This window comes from Ambystoma mexicanum, chromosome 14 (assembly GCF_040938575.1).
Source record: "Ambystoma mexicanum isolate Mex_15411 chromosome 14, UKY_AmexF1_1, whole genome shotgun sequence".
NCBI lineage: Eukaryota > Metazoa > Chordata > Amphibia > Caudata > Ambystomatidae > Ambystoma > Ambystoma mexicanum.
In genome coordinates this window covers 166,489,286-166,516,862 of record NC_090940.1, presented here as the reverse complement: position 1 = coordinate 166,516,862, position 27,577 = coordinate 166,489,286, and the positions used below count along the sequence as shown (strand labels likewise).

The 27,577-nt window shown below is 48.2% G+C and overlaps 1 protein-coding gene across 2 annotated transcripts in view; it reads left to right on the top strand.

The window, feature by feature from the left end:
* Positions 1-27,577, top strand: part of EHD4 (EH domain containing 4) — a 265,684-nt gene that overhangs the window by 89,576 nt on the left and 148,531 nt on the right. For both annotated transcript variants that reach the window (XM_069638815.1, XM_069638814.1), the window contains exon 3: positions 19,840-19,937. In XM_069638815.1, coding sequence (XP_069494916.1) covers positions 19,840-19,937 — 98 coding nt within the window. The remainder of the gene's footprint in view (positions 1-19,839; positions 19,938-27,577) is intronic.

Genomic DNA, 27,577 nt, shown 5'->3' with positions numbered 1-27,577 from the left:
TCACCGTGTCCAGCTCCTGCTCATCTGCTTCTCCGGCGGCCCGATCCTGAAGCCCTAGATCTGGATTCCATTAATAACCTGGAAAAACAAGGACAGCATTAATAATAATTCTTACCTGGGCAAGCAGTGAGTTCTGGCAGCACCCTGCGCTTCACTTACCTCGCCCATCTCTGGGTTTCACCGCAACCTGCAAGGGAGAAGGAACAAGGTCAGCATTAACAAAGCACTTACCTGGGCAAGCAGCGCTTCGATCACTCATCACTCCGGAACATCACCGCAACCGGTACAAAGAAGGGAAAGGAACACAGGTTAGCAATTAACACCAATAAACAGCGCAACGCTCCGCATCAATAACTCACTGTGGTCCTCGCCATCGGCGCGGCAACTCCGAGATCGCAACCATCCTTGTGAAAACAAAAAGAGACATTGTTAGGGAACAGCGTGGTGGAGAAAATAGCCAAGAAGACAGAGAAAATGGAGGGAAAGAAAGAGACAGAATAAAGACGGAAAAGACATTATAACTCACCTGGAAGACAGCAAGCAGAGTCAGAGTCACAGCCTCTCTGGACCCGACATAAGGGCACACGGACCAGTGAATCAACTAGGTCCACGGAACGCCCGCACCAACCACGCGCCCCTGCACAGAGGCGCAGGACGGAGAGTTCAACGTACAAAAACCTAAGGTGAGCAATAACCCCAAGGGAGGGGATTTGGACCAGATGGAGGTGGGAGTCCACCCATCACAGAACCAGTATCTTAACCATCCATTCTCCTGTTATAGGCGCTAGCCAACGTCTGCCGCATAACCAAGCAGAGAGGGATCCGGGATAGCGCTTAGACCTCCATCCAGTATCGTGTGGAGCCCCCGTGGATACCCGGTGAGTGTAACAGGAACAACTCTTTCAAAATTCCAGATCCGCTGGGAATTTTGACCCTGCTAGAGAAAGGTGCTATGAAACCGGTACCTGTGGTAGAGAGGAACAAGGGTTGGTACTCACTGTACATTCTAATTCCCAAAAAGGACAGATAATTGAGACCCATCTTGGACTTAAGAAACTTGAGCAACTTCCTCAGAAAGGACAGGTTCAAGATGGTTACCCTTTCCCAGATGCTTCAGGCCCTTCAACTCCAAGATTGGATGGCATCATTGGACCTTCAGGATGCTTACTTTCATGTGCCTATCCATCACAAGCACAGAAGGTACCTGAGGTTCGCGGTTGGTGGTTCTCACTATCAATTTCGAGTTCTGCAATTCGGGTTTACCTCCACCCGAGGGTTTTCTCCAAGTTAATGGCGGTGGTGGAAGCAAGTCTCAGGAGAGGGGGATTCACATATATCCCTACCTGGACGTCTGACTGATCAGGGCAAGTTCAACTGAACCAGCCCAGGAACATCTCAGCATAACCTGCCCCTCTCGCCACAGACTGGGCTTCTCCCTCAATTACAATAAGTCCCACATGATACCATCTCAAAGATTCCAGTTCATTTGAGCAGTCCTGGAAGCCCCCTCGGTGAAAAGCCTCACTACCCGAGGTGATATGATATGATATGGCATTTATAACGCGCCTGTACACAAGTGTTTCAAGTGAGATGAGGGTTCAACACATTCTGCAGATGGTCGCCAAATTCCAGAGTGTCCAGTGTCTTCTGGCCTTCAATTATTTTGAGGTTGCTCGGCCTCATAGCATCTTGCATTTTCCTGGTGCCAGAGGCTCGCCTGAGAATGAGATCCATCCAATGGGCTCTCAGGTCTCAATGGTCCCAATTCTCAGGCAGGATGTCGGACCACCTTCAGGTTCTGAGCAGAGTTTAACAGGATCTTCTGTGGTGGGCTTGCAAGGACAACATTCTGAAGGGAGAATCCTTTTGGCAGCCATGGCTGGAGATAACAGTAGTGACGGACGCCTCACTCACAGTGTGGGGAGCCCATGCAAACGATCTGATAATCAGCGGTCGTTGGTCTCCATTGGAATCCAAACTACACATCAACCTTTTGGTGCTGAGGGCAATCAGAATAGCGCTAAAGGCCTTTCTGCCCTCTGTACGGGGAAAGAATGTCCTGATAATGACGGACAGCACAGTGGCCATGTACTACCTCAAAAAAAGAGGAGGTGTGGAGTCACTACCACTGCAGAGAGGCAATGTCGCTCTGGTTCTGGACAATTTGAGGAGGAATCTCCCTATCATCAGTTCACCTAGCCGAATAGGAGAACACGGCGGCAGACGCTCTAAGCAGGCAGAGCACAGTCTCCCATGAGTGAGAACTAGCTCAGAACGTCCTTCAAGAGATCTTCACCCTTTGGGGAGCACCGGAAATGGATCTGTTCGTGACCAGTCTCAACAGGAAGTGCAAACTGCACTGCTCCAGGGAATTTCCCCTAAGAGGAGCTCTAGGGGACGCGTTCGTAATGGACTGGGAGTTTCCGCTACTATACGTGTTTCCTCCAGTCCCCATCATTCCTCACGTGATCAGGAGAAAGTTCGGGAAATCCATGATCCTAATTGCTCTGAATTGGGCCAGGAGGACGTGGTACCCGGACCTTCTGGACATGTCCATCTGCCCTCCAATGCGTCTTCCACAAAGAGAGGTCCTTCTCTCGTGAGAGGAGGATTGGGTCCTCCCTCCAGAGGTCAAGACACTCAATCTTTATGCATGGTTTCTGAGAGGTTGAGATGTAAGGATTTGGACCTCCGTGATGACATAATGGAGATCTTGCTTTCGGCAAGAAGGCCAGCAACAAAATCCTAATAAAATGGCGAGAAAAATATTGCCTGCAAATAAATAAATAAATAAATTTTAAAAAATTGCAGCAAAAATGCTGTGGTTTGACCCGTTAAAGCTGTACCCCATTACACCATTTAAGGGGAGCAAGGGTTTGCGGGGGTGTCCTCCGCTCCCTTTAAATGGTATAATGGGTCCAGGGGTTGCGGGGGTGTCCGCCGCATCCTTTACATGGATTGCAGCGTCAAAACCACAGCATTTTTGCCACAATATTTTGTGTTCACAGCCATTTTTGCCGCGATTTTAACACATGGATCCCCACTACCATTGGAAGAAGTTCAGCAGTTGCAGGGATAAGAATGTTGACCCTTTTCTTCGTGATTCAGCCATCGTGCTTTCATTTTTGTTACATTTGACAAATCTGGGGCTCCAGATTGAAACAAATCAAGGTTACCTGGCGACGTTGTCTATTTTCAAGCACTCTTCAGAGGAGGATTCATATTCTAAAATCCCTCTGATTGTTCAATTTCTGGAGGGTCTTAATTACGTATTTCCACCAGTTCGATTCCAAGTACCTATAACCTGGTGTTAAAATTTCTAACATGTATTCGTTTTGAGCCAATACTCCATTAAGACTGTTACCTTTCAAAACTGTTTTGCTAATGGCAAAAACGTCAGCCCGCAGGGTAAGTGAGTTGCAGGCACTTTCCTGTAATTCCCCAAATACTGTTTCTATAAAGACAAGGTTGTTCTCAGGGTCAAACCACCTTTTCCACCAAAGGTAGTCTCTGACTTCCATTTGTCGCAAAAGATAATTTTGCCAATTTTCTACCCACCTCCTCATCCTGGAAAGGAGGAGGAAAGATTACATAGGCTGGACCCTTAAAGGGCTCTCAGTTTTTACATATCAAGAATGGCTAAAATTCATCAAAATGACCAATTATTCATTGGCTATACAGGTCCTAAATTGGGTTTAGCTATGACAAAACAGATCCTATCCAGATGGATCTTCCTGGCTATTTGGCAATGTTACAGGTTAGTGGGTAAAGACCTGCTGGAGGGTTTGAGAGCACATTCCACTAGGGGCATGTTAACCGTGCGGCTCTTCAGTGAAGTGTTCCAGTAAAAGACATTTGTGCAGCGCCCACTTGGTTGTTTGTTCACACGTTTGTAAAGCATTACTGCTTCCAATCCAGAAGAACAATTTGGGAAAGCAGTCCTTCATTCAGTCCATGATAACAGTTAAGACGAAATAAAATTCATACTCTCACCTCCAAATTATTACTGCTTTGGGAGTCTATCATAAGATGAGGAATACATGGGAGGACACAATACATTCAAAGAACAAGTTACTTACCCCTGGTAATGTTCTTTCGATTGGATATTCCTCATCGCCCCTGCCGGCCTACCCCACCGTAGAACTTATGTGTCTTTACACTTTACGCTTTCTTGAAGCCTACAGTCTATGGTACCCCGGGTAATTCCTCTACATGGCGGAAAAACAGGACTGACGCTAACGGGGTGCCACGTGTGCTATTTATACTGATGATGTCAGTCAAACGGAGGCCCTCAAGGGACATCGACTCGATGAGATGGCACACAGCACCCCTTGTCAAAAAAAATTCCAAAGCAACTGAAGTTGGAATGATATTTATCATAAAATGAGGAATACGTGGGAGGAACATCCAATCGAAAGAACATTACCAGGGGTAAGTAACTTGTTCATTTAATGCAGACAAATATAAAAGACAAGCAAATGATTTCAAATCTAAATTAGTAGATTGGCACTATCAACAAGATTTGATTGAGGATATCGCAGAACGAGTTGAATTGACATCAAGGGAATCACTGCTGACACCACGACCCCCCCAAAATGTATCCTTCTATGGTCTATGTGATTACCTATTCCATCCGAAGTGCTAAAATTAAGAAAATTATCAAGAGACATTGGCCCATACTGCATATGGACCGTGTACTGGACAGACTTTTCCCTAAACCTCTGACTTTCGCCTATAGAAATGGCAAAGCCTTGAAGAATTCGCTGGTGAGGGCTGAATTGCACCCTCCCAAGAAAAATAAAAAGCAGTTTACTGGTACACAACCCTGTCGGAACTGCCAACATTGTGACAACATTATCAAGGGCACACCACAGCCACATTCAGGGGATAAAATCTAACTTAAACACTATTGTATATGTGATTCCAACAATGTGGTGTATGACATTAAAGGCCCATGTGTGTCATGATGCCTACCCCCGGAGCACCAGGCCAGGCCCAGCACCCCCGGAAGCAGGCATCATGCCCTCAGGTAAAAGCCCAGCGGCCCCTTATAGGGGCTCTTTGGACTCAGTCCTGGCGCCTTTGGCGCCAGGCTCATGTTGGACATCAGTCCTGGCGCCATAGGCGCCAGGCTCATAAAGGGAGGTGTTTTGTGCACTTACCTGATGCAGACTATGCTGCACGCTTCAGGCCTCCCTGAGACCTGAAAGGGACTATTTTTTCATAGGGACTATTTTTTCACTCGGGCGTGGCCAGGGAAGGATACATACCTAGATGGGGAAGGATACATACCTGGGACTTCTTTGGAGGCTATTTAAGCCACGCCCAGACAGCAGCTCATGCTTCGCGTTGTTCTGCTTCCTGCAGCTTAACACTCACCGTGTCTGCTCCTGCTCCTGGACTCCAGCCACGCCCGCCTCGAACCTGGAAGACCTGCAAGGAAGGAAGAGAAGAGAAAGGTGAAAACCAAGGACTATTTCAAACTTCTTACCTGCATCCGGAATCTTCTCGCCAGCATCCCTGAAGAAAGACTTCCATTTAAAAGCATTGCGTTGCTCGCTGCAGCGCCACGCTTCACTCACCTGTCCTCGAGACATCTCCCGGCTCCATCGCGGCTGTCAGCATCGGACGCCACATTTCTGCACCTAGGGGAGAGAGGAAGAAACAAAAGGTGAGCAGAAGGAACACAGAAGGAAAGCCTGATTAACAGCCATAATACTTACCGGCTTTTCTTCCACATTTCGGGTCGGCGCCGCCCCGTTGGCAGGTACCGTACCCCGGCCCCTATGGGGAAAGGACAAGAGACATTTCTGGGGAATGATAGGACATTTAGAGGGATCGCCCTCATCACTACTCACCTCGGCAGTTTAACCCCTCGACGCATCGCCTTCATTCTGCACCTGAAATAAAGGACAGATCACAGGTTAGAAAGACAACATAAAGGGGGCCTCACTTGAACTTTCATACTTACGGCGCATCGCTCAGGAAAGTCAAGTGGATTTTGCCAGCGCCATTCTGAAAACCAGTGAAGTAACTGGACGAACACGCGCCCCTGCACCAGAAGCAGGATGGAGAGTTCATCCTTCCAAACCATAAGGTGAGCTTAAACCGGGGTTTGGAGGAAGTTAGAGAGGAACGAAGGGGGAAGGGGGAAAGGGGGGAGCTTGCACACTATTCTGCAGACTGTTAATCCCCTTTCTCATCTGCAGAAAGATATTCCTACGGGCCAGGCAAGCACGATTTGGAGGTCCTGTCCAATCAGTGTTCCGGGTCCTGCGCATCATGCTAGAAGAGGCCACAGCAATCCAGACTAGACCAGCGCCCCCGTGGGAACCAGGTGAGCATTACAATGTGGCGTCTTCCTTGTGGGCATGACTATCAGAAAGGCGAAGGTTCGCTGGACAGAACATAAAGCCGATATACGGACCAAGAATCTCAAGTCGCCAGTGGCCATGCACTTTAAAGAGGCGAGACATAACGTTGCGCAAAGGAAGTGTACGATTCTGGAACAGGTAAATCCATCTGGAAGGGGGGGGGGGCCCTTACGAGAAAATTGTTGCAAAAAGAAATTGTTTGGATTGACCGCCTGGACTCCATGACACCAAGGGGTATGAATGCAGAATGGGACTTGACATGCTATTTATAATATGTTACCATTGATTAGTGTTTATTGAACATCCAGTTACTGTTATGTACCTATAAGTGACCATTACGGAGTAAATGTACCAGATGCTGCTATTATACTGCCTGTTTAGCTGAGACTGTGAGTAGAATATTCTGTGAGTATCTTAGGGGTTGAATATAAATTTGGTGGACCATAAATTGTGAGCAGGTACACCTGGGAGTGACTTTTGTGTTATATGCTGAAGTTTCTGCCTGACTATTTGATTTAGATTGTGAACAGGTGAAGTTGTGAGGTGTCGGTAGGTATCATCTTGGCGCCTGTTATGGGCTTAAGCTGCAAATGTTATCTTAGCTGTCGGTCCTGTGAGGCCTCTGGTGGTTTGTAACGATCTGTGGGCATGTTACACGTGTGGTGTGCTATGCCTCGGGAGCCATGAGCCTTTTGACAAATCTGTATATTTAACTGAGTATACTGTTATGTTGCAACTGGACTTGTTGGTTCACCGAATGATGGACTGTGTTAATAGTTTATATATCCTAGGCCACGCATTCTGTTCCTTTTATGCGAGGCTTTATCTCCTATTTATTCCCTAGGGAGGTTGTATCTACCACTGTGTGTCATTGCTGATTTCTCTAAAGCATAGGCAGCGATTTTAACTTTGCTGGATTGCAGGTCTTTGTGTCACGTTCCCAGCAACACTCTTTATTATCAGTGCTGCTTAGCAACACCCATCACTACGTAGGGTAGCGGGCCCCTTTACGATATGGCTAGTGTCGGCGACCTTTATTATCCACTTGGCTTCTTAGTGATTTGGGGGGACTGATTTGGATCTTGAATTAGGGCTTGTGAGGACCTATTCTCTGCACGCTGCATCCTGAGCGTGCTCTATGCGATATCTGTTCACATACATTTTTTAGAGGTTAGTGTCTTGTAGATTGCGCCCGCGGCTGTTTTGGTAACCTATTAAGTACTGACAGACTTGCATGATTTTTGTTTACATTATGTCCTGGAACATTTAGATGGCGATTTGGGTGATGTTTGACAATTGATCATCAGCATTAGGTACTTGGGACCTTTACAGTACTTTTCGCGATGATTTATTGAGCTGGCGGTTATTTATGTTGTCTGCCATAACTTGTCCCTACCATTATGGGTGGCTAACTTCAACCACGTTATAGTGGTTTTATGCCCTTCCCATTCTTGTGAGGGTGTGGCCAGCTACTTCTTTCTATAACACGGACGCGGCGCACCAGACTGGTTTCTCCGATCTGTTGCCCCGCAATCCGTAACCTGTTCTTGGTGGAAACATGGGCAAGTGTTGACACTAAGGGGACCCACTAGATTGATGTCATAAAGGGGATAATGATGGACTTACACTTGGTTGTTTTTGCAATGTATTGAGCTCGCTCTTCTGAAATTTTCTAACAGCATTACGGCAAGATGAAAGTTTACAGATGTGGGTGAGTGCATCCTTACTGTCTTTGGTGAAGGTGGTAGGGTCCACACCTTGTTTTCCATAATATGTATTAGTTCTTTGTATGTGTTTCATTTTAGGCCTTTAACCGCATGATGGATTTCCATCTGAGAGGTTAGTGATTGAGATGAATGTGTCCTACATTGTTGTTATTGTTGATAAGGTAATAGATAATAATTATGGGTTAACATGCCTTTTAGGTATCAAGAATTCATTATTACCAGTTAAACAGCCTTGAAAACGGACCTCTGATCCGAAACGTGTCGGCGAATGCGAAGTGTCTACATTAAACTGCATTAGGAGAATACACTTCGGGTTTAACTGCCTGATGCTTTGATGAAAATTATTTGCTTATTGTTAATTTGGTCCTTAAACCTGAATGACTGTAATATACTAGAGGCTCTTTCTGTCTATTCTGATTGTAAGATTTTATACATGAACCCATGGGGCTCTTTTTGGAATTTAGCTTGTTCTCTGTGTATTATATTTAATTTTGTTCCATTGAATTAAATATTTATTGTTTTGCAGTAAACTATTATTCTCCAGCATGGGGTCTGGCATGGATTCACATGCTCATGAATATTCCCCGTCGTCAGGCTGGGAATCCTCGGTAAAGAAAAAATCAGTATCAGTTTTGTTTCTGATCTGTCTTACTTAGTAGTAACCAATCACTGGTCTCTGGGTCATACTGCCCCCAGCCAATGACTGCCCTCTCCCTAAGACCCGCCCCTGGCAGCCATCCTCAGATGTTTACCGCAAGTTCAAGTGTTGGGAGTCCTCGTGCTATAGCTCTCGAGCTTTTCCTGCGTTTTCGTGCTTTTTTCAAAGAGATTTTCTCATTTTTCGGTTAAATCGAGCCTCAAGCTCCACCGTTCTACTTCCGATCAACGCGGACCCGTTTCGGAATTTTCTACGCCCCTCAAGGGTGAAGTTTTCGTTCAGTTATGCTTCTTGGAGGATTCCAGAAGATCTGAGGCCTACCATGGACATGGCCCAGGACAAGGGAAGCTCGACGCCCGGATCCAAGCTGTTCAGGAACTGCCCTGGATGCGGGTTACAGAATGTTTTCAAGGAGGACGAGCATTTGAGATGTCTCTACTGCCTTCATGAGGACAAGACACACGTGGAGAAGGACTGTGCGTTCTGCAAGAACCTATCGGAACGGACCATGAGGGATCGTCGTTCCCGCCTCGCCAGCTGGCTGGAGAAGGGCTCAGCAGGTGAGAAGAAGAAAAGGTCCGAGCGGTCTTCTAAGTCCTGTGAGGGCGCCACGGCGACGGGGGCCCAACAGAAGGCTAAGCACCGTGAGTCCGCAGGCACCGAGAGCGCCGAACGGTCAGGCTCTTCGGCTGCCAGGCAGGGCGCGCCCTCCCCGGGACCATCAACCACGAGCCAATGCTCTAGTTCGGGGAAGAGGAAATCCGAGACCCGGGTAAGCTTCTGGAGAGGTCCCGGTCGATCTCGAAGGATTCGGCCGATGGGCAGCGAGGGGTGACCCTACCCCCAAGGTGAAGCCCTCAAGCGCGCCAAAGGTGGTGAAGGCCTTGATTCACCCGGCTGAGGCCTCTTATCGAGGGAGTCGCGGCGGCCCTGGCGAAGCCTGGGGAGGCTACACCAGTGGAGGCGATCTCGGGGCCCAGAGTTTCCCTGCCACCGCGGAGGGAATCCTCTTTCCAGCCCATCGACAAGACCCCCGTGAAGACCCCGGTGGAAAAAGCAGGGGGGGAGGGGGCGGTGGCCATTACGGACACGGACTCAGCCTGAGGAGGAGCTTGTGGAAACCGTGAAGAACCTCAACGAGAGGTTCGAGAAGGTACGATCCCACGGGAGGGATCCCGAAGAGGTGGTCGAAGAAAGCGACTGTGGCGCCGACGAGGCCCCAGTGGAGGAGCAGCCATCCCTCCCGTCGCAGCCATTGCCCAAGCCTCAGGACAACTCCGCGGCCATTTTGATGGAAATCCAAACCTTATGCACGGAGATAAGGACGAGATTACCACAAACCCCGGCGGACGATCCAGAACCAAGCCCGTCGGGAAGCCCTCCGAACAAGCGGAGGAGAGTTCATCCCTCGCCGCCTTCATGCCCCCACGACCCGTGGAGCCCTCATCCCCCTCACTGGACCCCAGGGATGACACAGCGACGGATACGACGACGGGGACGGATGACGACGGTGGTGACGAAGGGACGGACCTTTGGTCACCACTCCCTCGGGCTTCCCCGCCCGACAAAATTGGCTCCCTTCACGCCATGATCGCCAGGGCATCCGAGCTCTTCCAGCTCTGCCCCGAGGAACAGAAGAAGGAGGGTTTCCTCTATCAACGGCGAGAGGCCAAGAGAAAGACGGTCCTCGCGGTACCGTTACTCGACGATATCTGGGACGAGGGACTTGCGATCCTGAAGAACACGTCCATGTCGCCTGCCAAGAGGGACAGGTACGAGAAGAAGTACTGGGTCCCCGACGCCGCCCCTTTGTGCCTCAGGGCTCAACCTACGCCGGATTTGGTTGTCTCAGTGGCGGCCAAGAAGAAGAAGGCAGCGGGGGCGACAGCCTCAACCTCTACTTCACCACCTGACGGCGAGGGTAAGAAATTGGACGCCATGGGGCAACGGGTCATCTCGTCGGCGACGACGACAATTAAGGCGCCCACCGCCTTAGCGATTGTGGCCCGTTACGACAGGTAGCTATGGTACAAGATAGCTCCCCTACTGGACTTCCTACCAGAGGACAAAAGGGCGGAGGCCCTGGAGATTCTGCAGGAAGGTGAGGTGGCGTCGGACCACGCCATAACGGTGGCAATGGACATTGCCGACACCGGGTTTCGCCAGTTAGGCAACAGTGTTGCCTTTGACGACGAAGCTGACTCAATGCCACAGACTTCCGTCAGGACCTGCAGACCAGGGTTTTGGACATGCCGTTCGACGGCAACAACCTGTTTGGTAAAACAGTGGATGAGTCGCTGCAGGCCATCAAGGCTGACACAGACGGCCCGAGCCCTGGGAGTCCTTCTGCAACGACGGCCCTTTCGGAGCGCCAGAGGCAGACAGGGGGCCTCCAAGGGATCAGGCGGTGGCTCCTCTACGTACCACCAGGCGGCCCGCTCCTCGTCCCAGGAGGCTTACAGAGGTCGCAGAAAGCAGGGAGGATCTTGGCATCGTCGGCAAGGCCGCCTCCAAGCAAGATTTAACCGGCCGTAGCGTCGGGCCCCCACCGAAGCACCCCGGTGGGAGGCCGGCTGGCGAAGTTCGTCAGTGTGTGGGAGTCCATCTCCACCGACCATTGGGTGCTGGATGCCCTGGCCCACGGGCACACTCTCGAATTCCAAAAGAAGTGTGCCCGCATTCTTCCCATGGCCAGGAAGGAAAATCACGTCCCTCAACTGCTGTTGGAGGTAAAAGCGATGCTCAAGAAAGGTGCAATTGAGCTCGTCGCCAAGAGGCTCCGGGGCTCCGGAGTATACTCAAGATACTTCCTTGTCTGAAAGAAGACAGGCGGTTGGTGCCCCATCCTGGACCTACATCGGTTGAACAAATACATCAAGGCACAGAAGTTGAGGATGGCCACTCTCCAGCACGTGCTGGGACAGCTGGAGGAGGGCGACTTCCTTTTGTCGTTGGACTTGGAGGATGCTTACTTCCACATCCCCATCCTAAAAGGACACCGAAAGTTCCTCAGATTCATAGTCCAAGGACGCCACTACCAATTCAGAGCTCTGCCATTCGGATTGAAGTCGGCACCCAGGGTGTTCACCAAGTGCCTAGCACCAGTGGCGGCGCGGCTGCGCCTGCAGGGGATCCATATCTACCCCTACCTGGACGACTGGCTCATCCGTGCAAAGACAGGAGAACTCGCCGTCGAGCACATGGCGAAGACCGTCCGCTTACTCACGGAGCTGGGTTTCTCCATCAACTACTCGAAATCCCATTTGTTCTGTCGCAGGTGGCACTGTTTCTGGGAGCGAAGCTCGATACAGTGGAACGATTGGCGTCCCCGCCGGAGGAAAGGACGAAGGCCATCTTAGGCAAGGTGCAGCGCCTGCTAGCCACAGACGTGGCCAGGGTGAGATCCATCAAGTCCCTCCTCGGAATGATGTCCTCATGCATCTATCTAGTGCGCCTGTGCACGCTACGGATGCGTCCTCTACAGGAGTTCCTCGACGCCCACTGAATGCAAGCGGCGGGCAGCTTCAAAGACAAGATTCCGCTCAATGAGGTTTTCCGTCGGGCGATTCAGTGGTGGGGCACCCGTGCACACCTTACGGCCGGCACGGACTGCCAGACCCTGGCACATCAGGAGACGGTGACGACGGACGCCTCCCTGGAGTAATGGGGTGTGCACACCAGAGTTCTCCACGCAAGAGGCCTTTGGCTCCCGGAGGAGAGGTCTCTCCACATCAACATCTTGGAGCTCCGCGCCGTGTTGTGGGCGATCAAGTCGTTCCTCCCATCCCTCAAGGGAAAGGTCGCGAGGATCCTCACCGACAACACCACCACGATGTCCTACATCTGGAAGCAGGGAGGCACCAGATCCCCAGCCCTATCCAAGGAGGCTCAGTATCTGTGGCACTGGGCCGTAGCCCAGGGGATGTTTCTGGTTCCCTTCCATCTGGCAGGAATAAAACACACCATCGCCGACTCCCTCAGCAGGGAGCTGCGCTCATGCCATACGCCAGGATCAAGTGGATCGGCTCTTCCAACGATGGGGCAAACCCCAGATCGACCTGTTCACGACGGCGACAAACTCCAAGTGCCAGAAGTTCCCCAGCAGGTTTCCCCAGCCGAGGAGCATGGGCGATGCTTTCTCGTTCCCCTGGGACGGGCTGTTCCTGTATGCGTTTCCTCCGTTGCCGCGGCTGCTTCGACTCATCAGCCAGCTCAAGAGGTCCCAGTGCAGGATGATCCTCGTCGCACCGGCGTGGCCGAGACAGATCTGGTTCCTGGACCTTCTGGACCTCTCAGCGTCCCCACCAGTCAAGCTGTCGACGGACGCAGATCTTCTCTCCAGAGAGGGAGGCGCCATTCTTCATCACGACCCGGAGTTGCTGAACTTGCAGGCCTGGCTCCTGCAGCACTAGAGTTTGGAGGGTACGATATCCCGGCTGACTGCAGAGAGGTTCTTGCAAAGGCCAGGGCGTCCTCAACTCTCAAGTGCTACGGACTTAAGTGGAAGAGGTTCTCTGTCTGGTGCCGTGCACAGAAGATCAACCCTCTACGGATTACGGCACCTCAAGTGCTACCATACCTACTGTCGCTGGCCAAAGCTGGACTAGCTCACGCTTCCATCAAGATACATCTGGCAGCGATCTCCCGATACACCAGAACTGCAGGACAGCCGTCCTTGTGGTCTCATCAACTGGTGAAGTAATTTATGAAGGGACTGTTCCGATCGTTCCCGCCGGTGAAGGCTCCAGCCCCATTGTGGGAGCTCAACGTGGTGCTGACCAGGCTCATGGGGCCACCATTCGAGCCTTTGCATTCGGCTCCGTTGAAGTTCTTGTTGTGAAAGACAGCGTTCTTTGTGGCCATCACCTCTGCACGACGCGTGGGAAAGATTCAGGTCCTATCCTGCAAGCCTCCATACTTGACTTTTCACGATACGAGGGTGGTGCTGAGGATGCACCCCTCTTTCATGCCCAAGGTGCCATCGGACTTCCATCTTAACAAGCCCTTGGTGTTGCCAGTTTTCTTCCCGTCGCCTTCGTCACCGGCCGAGAGGACTTTGCACTCGCTGGATGTAGCTAGAGCGCTTAAGTTTTACAGACCGAACGAAGAGTTTTTGGAAGACAGCACAGCTGTTTGTGAACTTTGGACCTGTGAACCAAGGGAAGGCTCTCTAGAAGGCTTCCATTTCCAGATAGCTCTCCGGCTGCATCATGCACTGTCATCGGTTCACCAACCGACCGTTGCTCGGCCGTCGGAGAGCCCATTCGACCAGAGCGATCGCTGCTACTACGGCGTTCTTGTCTGGTGTGCCCCTGCTGGACATCTGCAGGGCTGCTACGTGGAGGTCGACGCACACCTTCACGAGATTCTACTGCGTCGACCGGGATTCCAGGGAGGAGTCCAGAGTCGGCCAATCAGTGCTGCGCAACCTGTTCGCCTGGAGGTGGGCCTGGTGAGGAGGTAAGAGTTGCTTAATGTTGAGTTTATGTAATGCTTAATGTTGAGCCTTTTGCTACCTCCCGTGGTGGTGCATGTGTGTACTGCCATGTATTCTTATATTCATGAGCATGTCAATCCATGCCAGACCCCATGCTGGAGAAGGAACAAGTTACTTACCTGTAACTGTTGTTCTCCAGCATGGGTCTGGCATGGATTCACATGCGAACCCTCCCTCCTACCCCTCGGCGGCTCTTCACTTGGTCATACTGCCACTTTACGTGCTACCAAATCTGAGGATGGCTGCCAGGGGCGGGGCTTAGAAAGAGGGCAGTCATTGGCTGGGGGAAGTATGACCCAGATACCAGTGATTGGTTACTACTAAGAAAGACAGATCAGAAACGAAACTGATACTGATTTTTTCTTTACCGAGGATTCCCAGCCTGACGACGGGGAATATTCATGATCTTGTGAATCCATGCCAGACCCATGCTGGAGAACAACAGTTACAGGTAAGTAACTTGTTCCTTCCAGTTTACAGTATTAAGCACTATGCACTTTATATCGATAATCTTCAAAGATTTGTAGCAACTTGCACAGGGATTCACTGTGCCATGAGTGATCATTCTTAATAATTTGATCAGTAGTGATGCTGACAGACGTATTTCATCTATTCAAATACACTGCACTTTCAATTGTATGTATGTGTTGAAGAGTCTTTAGAGGAAGGAACAGTCCCTCGTATATAAGCAGCTTTTTGCACAGATATGTACACTATAAATTATGAGCATTGTTTAGTCTGGCAGAGACTGATTTTAATGATGAAGATATCAGAGACTTATCTCTTTTACTTTACCGCATAACATTGTGTTTCTCCATTGGTTACAATGGTATGCATTGCACATTAAAATGTTTAATGATGCATATGTACTTTGTACCCTATTCAGTCTGGGACTTGCTGTTTGCTTGGTGGGTGATAACATGGATCCCTCCACTCCTATGCATTTTTACTACCACAGCGGATGTCCAGAAAGCTGTGAGAGGAAGTTTGTAGTGGGTGATGAAGTGCGTATTAAACTGCTTCAAGGGAAGAAAGCTGGTGTGGTGGGTTAGCCAGAATTGATCAAAGTGATAAAGGTGCTGCATGGCCCTGCTTCTGATGGTAAAGTTTAGAACACAAATCCGAGTGTGTTGCAGTCAGGTCGCCAAGCGAAAGGAATAATAAAATGGAGTTTAGTACTGCAGCTGGCAGTAAAGATACAGGTTAACCAAGAATGTTCATCTTTGGAAGCACAGAGTAAGAGAAAGAGGGCTGACTTGAAGGAAGCCAGTGGGGCGTAGATAAACTCTTACATAAAGAAGAAAGAAACTCACCTGTCTGCTGTATCCTTTCATTAACGCTGCATTTGAATTTAGCCACACTAGAATTGCACTGACATAGTTTAAGACTGCTTTTGAATTTAGCTACACCAGAACTGTACTGTTTTGCGGACTGCTTCTTTGAATTTAAACCCACCAGAACTATCATCCCGCTGCTTTTGAATTTAAACACAATAGAACCGCACTGACTTCATTCACGCTGCTTCTGAATTTAGCCACACTAGAACTGTACTGACTTGGCATCCCCTGCTTGAATTTAGCCACACTAGAATTGTACTGATTTGGTTAATGCTGCCTTGGAATTTAGTCACACTAGAATTTACCAACTTGAGTCCCGCTGTTTTTGAACTTAGCCACACTTAATGGTACAGATTTAGTTAAGGCTGCTTTTGAATCTAGCCACGCTAGAACTATACTAACAATGTCCCCCTGCTTTGAATTCTGCCACACTAAAACTTTAATGATTTGGTTAACAGTGATTTTGAATTTAGACACATAGAATCGTACTGAGTTAGTTAACACGGTTATGAATTTGGTTACACTAGAATTGTACCAATTTAGTAGTTTAGATTTAGTATAGACGCACGCCTCCACAATCCATGCACCAAGGACCAAAGAAATCATGGGACAATACAGAACGAAGAACCAACAATAAAACTACTCGATACCCGGAGATAACCCGAATCCAACAAATTATCCCCCCTTCCCTTTTCCACACGGTCACACCTCTTGCGTACCACACACGCCCAGAGGGCCAGGAAAACAACCTACCAAAATGTGAAGCCCACACATCCCTCTTTAAGCATTCTACAAACCCAATGTCTGCAGACAACTCAGACACTGGACGCTACACATACGGACACAACAAGCCCAGTGCACATAAAAAGGACACCCAGAAAGCTCATATGCACAGACGCCAGTTTCTCCTGGTTCTACACGCATCCACAGATGAGTACAAACTCTATCATATCCCTCTGTCCCTCACTAACCAACCCTACTCACTTTTCTTACAGAGCCACGTGAGTGCCTGGCGACCATGCAAATGGCAGCGGTGCACGGTATTAATCAACATAAATTAACATATCCCCTTGCGCCGCAAATACCTCTTCACCAGCTATCTCGCATTTCAGCACTACGCCCCATAAAATACAAAGGGTTACCAAGATAAATTTGTTCCAATTGTACAGATAGCTCCTCAATCTTTTCCTTATCATGCCTTCCTGAGCATCTTATCTATCACTCGCCCTCATCCCAACTATCTACCGGACTTTACTCTCACTACTGAATGTTCTCCATTGCCTCTCTGACACTGTGTTCTGACGCCATGAACTATGGCAGGAGGCACTATACAAATGTAAGTTAACATCTAGGGGAGCTAGGACAGAAGTACAGAAGGCATCTGAAACCACCACATTAACTGTAGCTTTGTCAAGATGCTCTCCCATAATGCAGAACAATTTTGAATGCCGCAAAATGGAGGAACCACCAACAAGTCACAACCAAGTCAGCCATTTTAACTTCTGCAATGAAGGTAACAAAACCTTCAGATCATTGTCAGATATCAGACGAGAGATTCTTTGGGAAGAGACCCTTTTGCATCATAGGTAGATTGGTCGGTGCCAACTCCGATATCTGTGCCACAAATCTTTTCGTTGCCACCTACCTCATCCCCTCTGCAGTTCATGGACCCTTGGTTGGGGAGGAAGTCATGACCCGTTTCAGTTTGGTCTAGACCATTGCCTTAACCACCTCTGGCACTCCTATTGCCCTTGACTCCCACAACTTCAATCTTCATAGGACAGTTTTCAGGCACTTCAGTGCTCAGTAACTGCCCAGTAAAAGGATGTTTTCACCGAAGCCAGGAACGTCTGATTGAAACCTCACTGTTGCCATAAATAACAAGCTTTGCATTAGCTACGGACCTATTGTCTCCGAGTAGGTGAGTCTGGTATTGTGTTAGCACTCTTCATTTTCAGATGTTGGGTCTGCTAATCCCTATTCTGAGCTGCCTTTTAAACCAACATGGCTGCGGTTTGGAGTAAAGCAGACAAGGCACTGGAGACTTTTGGGGATAACGGTGTATGCAAATGTGTGACTACATTTTATACAGTGTAATTGAGATGCAATATTAGCAGCAGCAAACTTAAAACTCTGCAGAGAAATTGCAGATTTTGAGAAAGTTCTCCCAGAAGACACGTTGGAAAAATTCAGTGACGACCTAGCATACGCCAGGGTCTTTGATAGTTAGCTTTCCAGTGGCATGTTCTGTCTGATGCCATTGCAGAGGCTGCATTACAGATTAGATGCCTGGTTCCGGCAGGCTGCTCTTCAGAATGTGGCTACACTACTTTCAGGGTCATTCATACCCCAAATCTTGAGTAAGTGCTTGTGACTCTCCCACAAGTATTGGCGGAAAGGGGACTGGACGTCGGAGTAAGAAACAGTTATCCACCATAGCCCCTCCCGTACAACTACCTCAAAGTTCCATTTCCTCGTATGCTCACCCTTCTTCCCAAAACGGTAGCCATTAGGGCACGACCAGGGCCGATGTGCAAAGCCTCATAGGCAGAATGTCTCAGGCATATGGGGAAGTACTAGAAGTGGAGGAGTCGCTACGATAAATGTCAACTTATTTTGTGTCCCATTTTTTAAAACATTTTTTTGTTTCTTTTTGCTAGTGAGAAATTGTGCATATTTTCACAAGTTTATTCGGAGATGAGCAGTGGCCTATTGACAGAAATGTTACCTAAATTTGCATAACGAACAGCTGCTATAAAAACAAGTACACCCTCATATATTAGCGACACAACTGTTAAGATTCATTTTAAATCTACTGATACCAAGGCTTTGGTTTGACAAGTGTCTACATAGTATGGCCAAAAATATTGAGGGTAATAATTTGCCATGTTCCTTGTATAGGAACTTGTTATTATTTCATTGCCTCGCATCATGTTTATTGGAATTCATTTGAGTGGTTTAACGCCAATTTAACCATATACATGTGCCATTGGCTTGAGATTGAGGGTTGAGCGCAACCCCAAATATTGTACTATGAAGAAGTAAACATTGGCACAGCCCTAGTAAATATTTTATTGCAATCACCAAAAAACTACAATGGTAGTAGGAATTCTATGAATGTATTGTGCACGTGATTCAAAAAACCCGTCCCAGATGTGTCTTGTTACACACAAGTGGGATCAGAGACATTTTACAGCTATAAGCCAGGCACCCTGACCACAGTAGCGAGAACGTGATTGCAATCAATTATAAAGGAAAGGGTGATGTGTGACAAGGGAGGTCATGCGTGTCAAATCTACTTTATTTCACTTTGACCAGTGGTTGGGTCAAAGGAAGGGGTTATGGACGTGGTTTAAAGAAGTCCTCTTTATCTGTGAGAATAAATAACTGCTTTATTTTATTAGCCTTTGAGATGTGTTTATGGGTGTACATACTGTACAGTATGCACATGTTTTGTACCCGCGGTGAAACCAAGTATCCAATAAGGACATCTATTTGACTTTGTTTGGAGTGGTTTTGCAGAGTCACTCAACGACAAGCCACTTTCTACATGACTATCAGTGCTCCACATACAATTTTGAAGTGGCAGTATCTTGATCCCTGTTTTTTTTAAATTGGTAGTAAAATGATTTTTTAGGGAATAGAAAAGTAAGTCCCATTGCTAATGGGAAAATATACTTTAATGTTGAAACGGAAATATTATTACACATTTCTTTGCACCTAGTTATTCATAAACATTAAAAGATGTTTTAGCTCTTCAGATCAGGCAGTGAAGTAGAGGTTTCTTTCTTTGGCACTAGGTGTACTACTGGGCCAAACCTATACATGGAGCTTTGTGAGCAAAGGCAGGGGGATAGGCACCTTATGTGTCTGTTTCCTGTTTTTTGTTGGGGGCATTTTTACTACCTCTTTTTTTCTTTTTTGGGAGAATTTGCCAATGTTTAGGGACTAAAAGGGGCTGATACACCCTTCATCTGTAGGGCTGATGACTATAGCACTGTTATGAGTTGATGGAAGCGCTATTGCAGAAAAACTGTAAATCCATTTGACCTGATACATTTTTATGACAAATGCACTTTATCTTTAACTGGGATGTAGATTCTTTGTATGGGAAACGACTGTATAATCATGAAATTGAATTAGGTTTCAGTAATTTTCCTCTCTAATCTCATGACGTATAGTGTTCAGGAAATCGACCTTTCCATGATCTGATTTTTGGGAAATGTTCATGTCTTTGTTTTTGCAGGTTTATGTGCTCTCAGTTACCAAATCAAGTCCTAAAGAGTATCAGCATCATCGATTCTCCAGGCATTCTCTCTGGGGAGAAGCAACGCATCAGCAGAGGTTGGTTTAGAATATATCTTGGCCTTATCAGGAACGTCAGTAGTTTAACTGTTTGAATTGCACGTTGCTATCTAATTCTGTGATGCTTTAACATCATTCAGTTAGCTTGTATGGGATGGAGACTACCGTTTATAAGTGGTAAGAGTTGGTGCGCATGTTAAGTTGGCAGAGCTCTTTGAAATTCCAAAAGTGATTTGTTAATTTGGGCTGTGCTAGTCATTCCCCATTTGCTCTGGAATCAGGGCTGCAATCAAGAACTTTGTGCATGTTAGTTCCCAACATGTAGTACTGTGTATTTGCTACACAATAAATGTTACTATCTAGATACAGAAACCTGTTCAGATAGCGTAATGCATTATCTCTTGTTTAGCAATCCCACTGCAATGGTGTGTACTTCATTTGAGAGTTCGAAGCTCCAAAAGATCCCCTCGCAGCAGGTTTATGACACTCATGGGTGTTTAGTGCAGAGCAATACTAGATACAGCTGTTCATCCTTTCGTTTCTTCCTCTTTGGCCCTTTTGGATATTGTACATATAATCTTCCCTTATGGTTGGTCAGCAGGATTTAGCAAGGTGCAGTTCTGTCTTCTCTGCCATTTATAGTTGCTTTAAACAGTCCTCCAGCAGTGTCTGCATCCCAGGAGACTTGTATTCTCATTTTTTAAAATATCATTCTTACAAGAATGCATGAAGAAAAGGGCCCCTGGCTTTTAATTTTCAGCGATGGGTGTCATTGTGGCTCTTCTCAATCAGAAAGCATTACACCTAAAAACTGGCACATGTTTCGCATACTCCATGTTGTCGATGAACTATCATGTTTATCAGATTTTATGTGCTATCGCCAACTCTTGTCACCTTACGTGACTGTAGGAACTTTTTGGAAAAATATATTCGGATTGGTGGAAACAGCATGAGTTCTCAGCCTCATCTCATTGCTTGCCACTGTGTACTCTGGGAGTGGTATGTATTGGGTCTTTTCATTGTAGCTGTGCAAGTATGGTTTCTCAAACCTCAGTATGCTCTGCATGATATTCAAGGCTGATTGGGGATTTATGGGTTGTAGACTTGGTCTGTCAAACTTGGAATATACTGGGTGTGTCAAACTGGTCTAGGTCAGTAAGTTTAAAGCAGACGTGGACCTCTTACTTTCTGCCAATAGAGACACTGCACCACAGCCACACCTTTCCAATGACTCCCAATAAGGCACACATCTGTGTGGATTTCCTCGTGTTACCCTTGTTCAGAGTATTGCCTAGCTTTTAGCTGCAGGACTCACCTTTTGGGTGAGACCAAACTAATATGCGTGACTTTCCTCTGCTAAGGTACAGTTGGATAAAATGTGGTTGTAGTCCCTTCCACTGTTCACCATCCCATAGAGCAAGTTATTTTGGTACTCTATCTTAACCCTTCAAAGTGATCACAATTGATTGGCGCCTCTCCTGCATTAATGAATGATATAGGGTCAGCTGACACTCAGTCCCAGAAGGTATCCATGGACTCCTGGTACAATCAAAAGCTTTTTCAATTACTTTTCAAAGAAATATCGCTCTGGACGATATGCGTAGAGGAGCAACCTCGGCCACACTGCATGCATTTTGCACATACTGTTCTTTAGACCGCAGTTCAAGGGTAGATGACCAATTCCATCTGTGCATACTAAAGAGTGTCTATGATTAAAACAGTAAGGACTTCATACCTCCTTCCTGTGTAGTAAAATATTTTGACTTCTTCCTAAACAATATGGAGACAGAGGGAGAAGGGTGTAGGAGAAAGCAAACGTTACTCAACACTACATCTTTAGTCCAAAGCTCCTCTTCCTCCCCGCTGAATATGTTGCAACACTACTCAGAATGTGCTAGGCAGGGATGCCAACAGTCACAAGACATAAGAGGATCGGCTATGTACACATCTAGGCTTCCTTTTTACCCACCTACTAGGCTAAAAAATTCTTCAATTCTGAAGCAGGCTGCAAACCGTTTGCTGAAGGGGGGATTACAAACGAGAGCAGTAGTCACTTGTGAAATTTATTTTTGCCATTATGAGTATTTTTATTAAAGTCATTATATTCGTAACCAACCCACCAAGCCTCCCTGATATCTGAAAAATTACTGCATGTCTAACAAAGCTCCACGTAGCACAGTGTTACTGGACTGGCGGATACCATTTTGTATGGTGCAGACTTTAAAAGGTAGCCCTCGATTGGCCACCAGGGGGCGCACGGATGAGCAGCCACTCTGTGTGATCTCCTCTGCTGCAGGTCCAAGACGTGATTGGAGCCCCCGTCTTGCGACCCCCCCCACGGGAAAACAAACAGTGTAGACGTTGACTGAAGACCTCCCACCCTACCCCCCAGGAGAAAAACGCGAAGAAAATCGGAGCTGGGAAGGGGGAGAAATCATTACGCCTCACAGGACGCTCCAAAAGTGAAACTGAAACCCGCTGACACCAACGCTCCAGCCAGGGACGGGTGTTCCGCGGTCACCCAGAAGAAAGGCCCGCAGACACCTCCCATCGCCTCCACCTGCGCCCCCCATCCAAGCGGAGGGTGAAGACGTGCACAGACTGCAAGCCCGGCACACCCAGAAGGTCTTCCCCGCTGCGGATTCCAGCCTGCATGCCCCCGGGGTTCGGAGACGGAGCTCCAGCTGTCCGCGGTAAGCGGATGCCTCCCGGAGTGCTGCAGAACCCAAGCAGCCACTTCACCCAGCAGTGCAGCATCCCGCGGGCGGACGCCGCCGACCCCGCCAGAGGCCCGGGGGGTCCCTCCACAACACCCACCAACCAACGCTCCCTCTCCCCAACAACTGGTGCGCCATCAGCAGGTCTACCACACACGGCGCCTGGAGGTAACGGGCGAAGAGGGGGGAAAGCCGAAGCACCAACCAACCGGCCTGAATACCCCACGCACACAACCCTGCCAGCCCAGTTGCACATATAGGACCCTAAGAGCACCCAAAGCAATTGAACATCTTAGCGGTTTAGGGGTGAGAATTTATTTTCTCATTTCTACCGCTCTACTTTACTTAGGTTTTTTTATTACCAGCTGATGTGTGCCTATGTTTTTAGGCATCATCTGGCAACCTTTGTGGATTCACAAGTGCCTGTTTGGGGCTGCTGCAGTGCAGTCAAGGTGGCTTCTGCACAGGTCCAATATGCAGAAGTAAAGTCCATCGTGTGATGAGAGACAAAGCGGTCCTACCTTAAGGAATAAAGAAAACTGTGCCGTTTAACCCAATATCCAAATGCGGCTGTACTAACATCGTAGTGCCCAATTCCTGCGCATTTCTTTGATAGGAAGCAAATGAGACATAAGAAGAGGCTGGGCTGCATATCTTATTAAACACCGCCCATGCAGCACCGCACATGTACAAAGCGGCATCACTGGAACCATCTTAACACCCCTCCACCGTCTGAAAACCTTACCCCACTACGCACACATTACAGAGAATTAGCAATAGAGGGGAAAGGCCACCCACACTACTAATCAAGAGCATTCACACGGGCCCCCACGAGGAACATTCAACAACGCCTGAACACAGTAAGTCCACGGGGTACCTCATAGCAGACTGGAGGGGAACATCGAATTCAGACCACAGCTTTCCCCAAAAAATAAAGAAAGCTGCTCAGGAGGGGACGCAGCATCAAGCTCCAGCCAAAACTGCCCATAGTGAAACCAGAAAGTGACCTCAGCGACATTAGACCACAAGGGGGCCAGATGGCGCATAGACTTGGCCGAAGAGATCCACACCACCCCCCAATTGGTCTCTGCCGCATATGGTAGACCCTACCACCGGCCAACAACCCGGAATCATTTTGAAGCCACCTGAATATACTCTAGTGCAGAGGGTTGGGCCCCCGAACAAGGGGGTGTGCCTCCTCTGCCACAGCTACCGCCCCATGAACACTAAGGTGAAGTTGGCCAGATACGCTTACGAACCGCTCTTGCGGTCACCAGAGAACAGAAACAAAGAGACAATGGACACCTTCGAGACAGGTGCTGCGGCCACCAAAGGCGACATCACTGCCCTCCTGAACGAAATAAAGGACATGGGCGCCAACCTAGGCGGTAAAATTGATAAAATAACAGAGAATGGACAACATTGAGGAGAGACTAGAAGGGGTTGAAAACAACCAGGCCTCCATAGAGACCCTCGAAACTCAAATGGACCTCAGAATATGGGAAATCGAGAAAAGAAAAGAAAAAATCAGACTAAAAATGGACGATTTAGAAAACCGTGAGCGGAGAAACAACCTATGCTTCTTCGGCATTCCGGAACACGAAGGTGAAACAGAAGAAGAACTCAAAAAACAATACATGACATCATCAAAATTCTGACGGCAGATGAAGAAATCGATGAGCCCAAAACAGAGAATACACAGGGCTGGAGGTCCACCAGGTGGCCCAAGATCAGTCCTCGCCAGATTCCATCGATACCAGGACAGAGCCAGGATCCTAGAAAAGGCCAGATCCGGAGGTCCCCTCACCCTCGGAGGTGCCCAGTTAACCATCTTCCAGAACCTATCCTCGCTCACCCCTGGCCCTGAGACGCCTCTGTAATCCACTGACGAAATGGCTCAAAGAACAAGGCACCAGATACAGATAGGAATAACCCTTCTCCCTTACATTCGAGCACAGAAGCAAGAGAATACAGCTATGATCGGAAGAGGAGATCCGAGACTGCATTGCGGAACTCCTTGGAACAGGCCCAAGAGAAGATAACCGATGAGAACCCGAACAAAGTGGATCACAAAGGGAACTCCAGGGACCAAGGAGAAAAAGAGTGAAGGGATCAAGAAAGTACAGGTGGGGCAACAACACACCGGACAATGACAAATGAAAACAGCATCCCAGTGACCTGCACTTGCGAGGCCGGTGTCTGAACAAGACAGCAAAAGCGACCATCAAGAACTAAACAACCCACACTTCCTTGACACGAGGCCAGACTCGCAGAGGAGTCCACCCTGGAAGAGAGGGGCGGAATTATCAGCTGACGACACACTATGAAACAACATGGTGCACCGTATATCCTTTCACGAAAAGTTAATGGTGAGTTCTAAATGTTGTGGGGGAGAGAGAGGGGGATACGAGGGGGGGCTCTAAATGTTAAAGTGATTATATCTACCAAAGGGACCGAGCGGTAACGGTTCCCACCGGTGGTCCGACATTGGACTGATAGTTTTTACTCTGTCCAAATCGGACGCCACCAATCAAGGATGGAAGCCCATGACAGGAGGGTGCACGAAGGGGAACAAGGGAGGAGGGAAGGAAATGTTAGTTTGTTAAACATCGTGGGGAGGGTGGGGGCAGGGGAGAAAACAAAACACCCAAAACGGTCAGGCACGTCCCACAAAACACTCTAATCATTGGCATTTAGCAATAATAAATGGGACCCAGTTAACAAACGAAGGAAACACATCAATGGCCGTTAACCACAAAACTGCAAGCGATGGGCTCGGCACGATTAAAATTGGAACATTGAATGTCAAGAGACTCAATTCTCCCACCAAGTGGTCACTACTGAACAGGGAATTCAAAAGGGCAGACCTAGACATACTCTTCCTACAGGAAACCAGATACATTAAAGGGGAAGAAAGAAAAGTTCTGTACGCCAAGTCAGGAGCTGAACATTGGAGCTCAAGCCCACTCTGGAAAGCTGGCATCGGCATCCTAATCAGCAAACGACTCCAATTTGAAGTCCAAAAAACCTGGGCAGATTTAAGCGGCAGAGCGATTGTACTGGTCGGTAACATACAGGGCACAATCCTCACACTTGCCTCCATATATGCCCCCAATTCTGGGCAATCCAGGTTCCTCCAACATATCGTCCCAAAAGTGATGATCGAAGCAGAAGGCGAAGTGATTCTAGGAGGCGACCTCAATATGTGGGCAGACCCAACACTGGACAGACAAGCCGGCGCCCCCAGGCAAATAACACACCAGAGGCCGGCTGCTCAGAAGTAATGGACATGATGGACTCATACGAACTCAAAGATGCATGGCGCTATATGAACCTCCACCAAACAGGCTATACATTCTACTCCACACCGCACGCCACATATACTAGAATCGAATACATATATCTCACAACAGAACTAATGGAGGCGCTGTCCACATCCAAAACATCTCCCATAACGTGGTCAGATCACGACATGGTCACGATCACCTTCGACCAGTTGATGCTCCCCCGCAGAAGCACGAAATGGCGCTGCAATGAAACGCTCTGGAAGGACCCAATATTCCAAGAACAATTGGTGAAGGACATTGACGAAAATTTCAAATGAAACAACACCGGAGAAGTCTTGAGGAACACGCTATGGGAAGCAGGGAAAGCCACGTGGAGAGGTGTACTAATCAAAGAGGGAGCGACAAAGAAAAGGCAGTGCTATCTGATAGAATATAGGCTCAGAAACGAAAAAGCGCAACTAGACCTTCGTGCCCAAACAGCAGATGCTGAGAGAGAAGGGAAAATAATGGAGGCAATCAGGAAGAGAGATGAACTGCGACAATTGGAAACTGACCAAATCGTGCGCAAACTGCAATATCTGAAACAGAAACATTATGAGAAAGGTGACAAAGCAGATGCACTACTCGCAGCCAGGCTCCGTGGACAACGCAAAGAAAGATGGATATCAGCCATAGAAAAAGAGAATGACCCCCACGGAGATCCTCCCACCAACATCCCCGAAGCCTTCGCTGACTTCTATTTAAAACTGTACTCCTCTGAGACCATACATGATAGGGTAATCGCAGAATACATGGACAAGATGACCATCCCAAGTCTATCCACCGAGATAGCACAAGCTGTTAACGCCCCCATCACGGACAAAGAAGTATAAGATGCGATCAAAAGGCTCCCAACAGGGAAAGCCCCCGAGCCGATGGCTACACGACAGGGTTCTATAAAACCTTCATCGATGCCCTTCTCCTGTTAATGGTATAACTCTTTAACAACATCCTACAGACCGGTTCTGCCCCCGAATCATTCTCTGAGGCCCTCATCACGGTCATCCCGAAAGAGGGCAAAGACCGCAAACAGTGCGCTTCATACCGCCCTATCTCCCTCCTAAATACAGATGCCAAAATGTACACACAGGTCATCGCTGCACGGCTGGAAACGCACATGCCTGCTATTATTAACAACAACCAAGTCAGATTTATCCTCGACAGACAGGGAGCAGACGCCACCCTTAAGACTCTCCACCTCATACACAAGGCAAGGAAAATGCCGAACACACCCGCACTACTGTCTATCGACGCAGAGAAAGCGTTTGATAGGGTCGAATGGCACTTCCTGGAAGCAACAATAAGGGAAATCGGCCTTGGCCCTGTTCTCCGACGAGGAATCAAAGCAGTATACAAATCGCCCCGGGCTTCCGTAACAGTGAACTCCCAGTATTCTCGCTGGTTACCACTGAGCAGAGGCACGAGGCAAGGATGTCCCCTCTCGCAATATTGTTTGCGCTCTCATTGGAACCACTGGCCCAAATTCTCAGTGCAGTTCAACGAGTCGAAGGCATGTGTGTGCAAAGAAGAGAATATAAGCTGGCCTTGTACGCAGACAATATTCTCCTACACATACAGAACCCGATGATGTCAATCCCCCGAGCGATGCAACTCATTGAAGAATATGGCACACTAT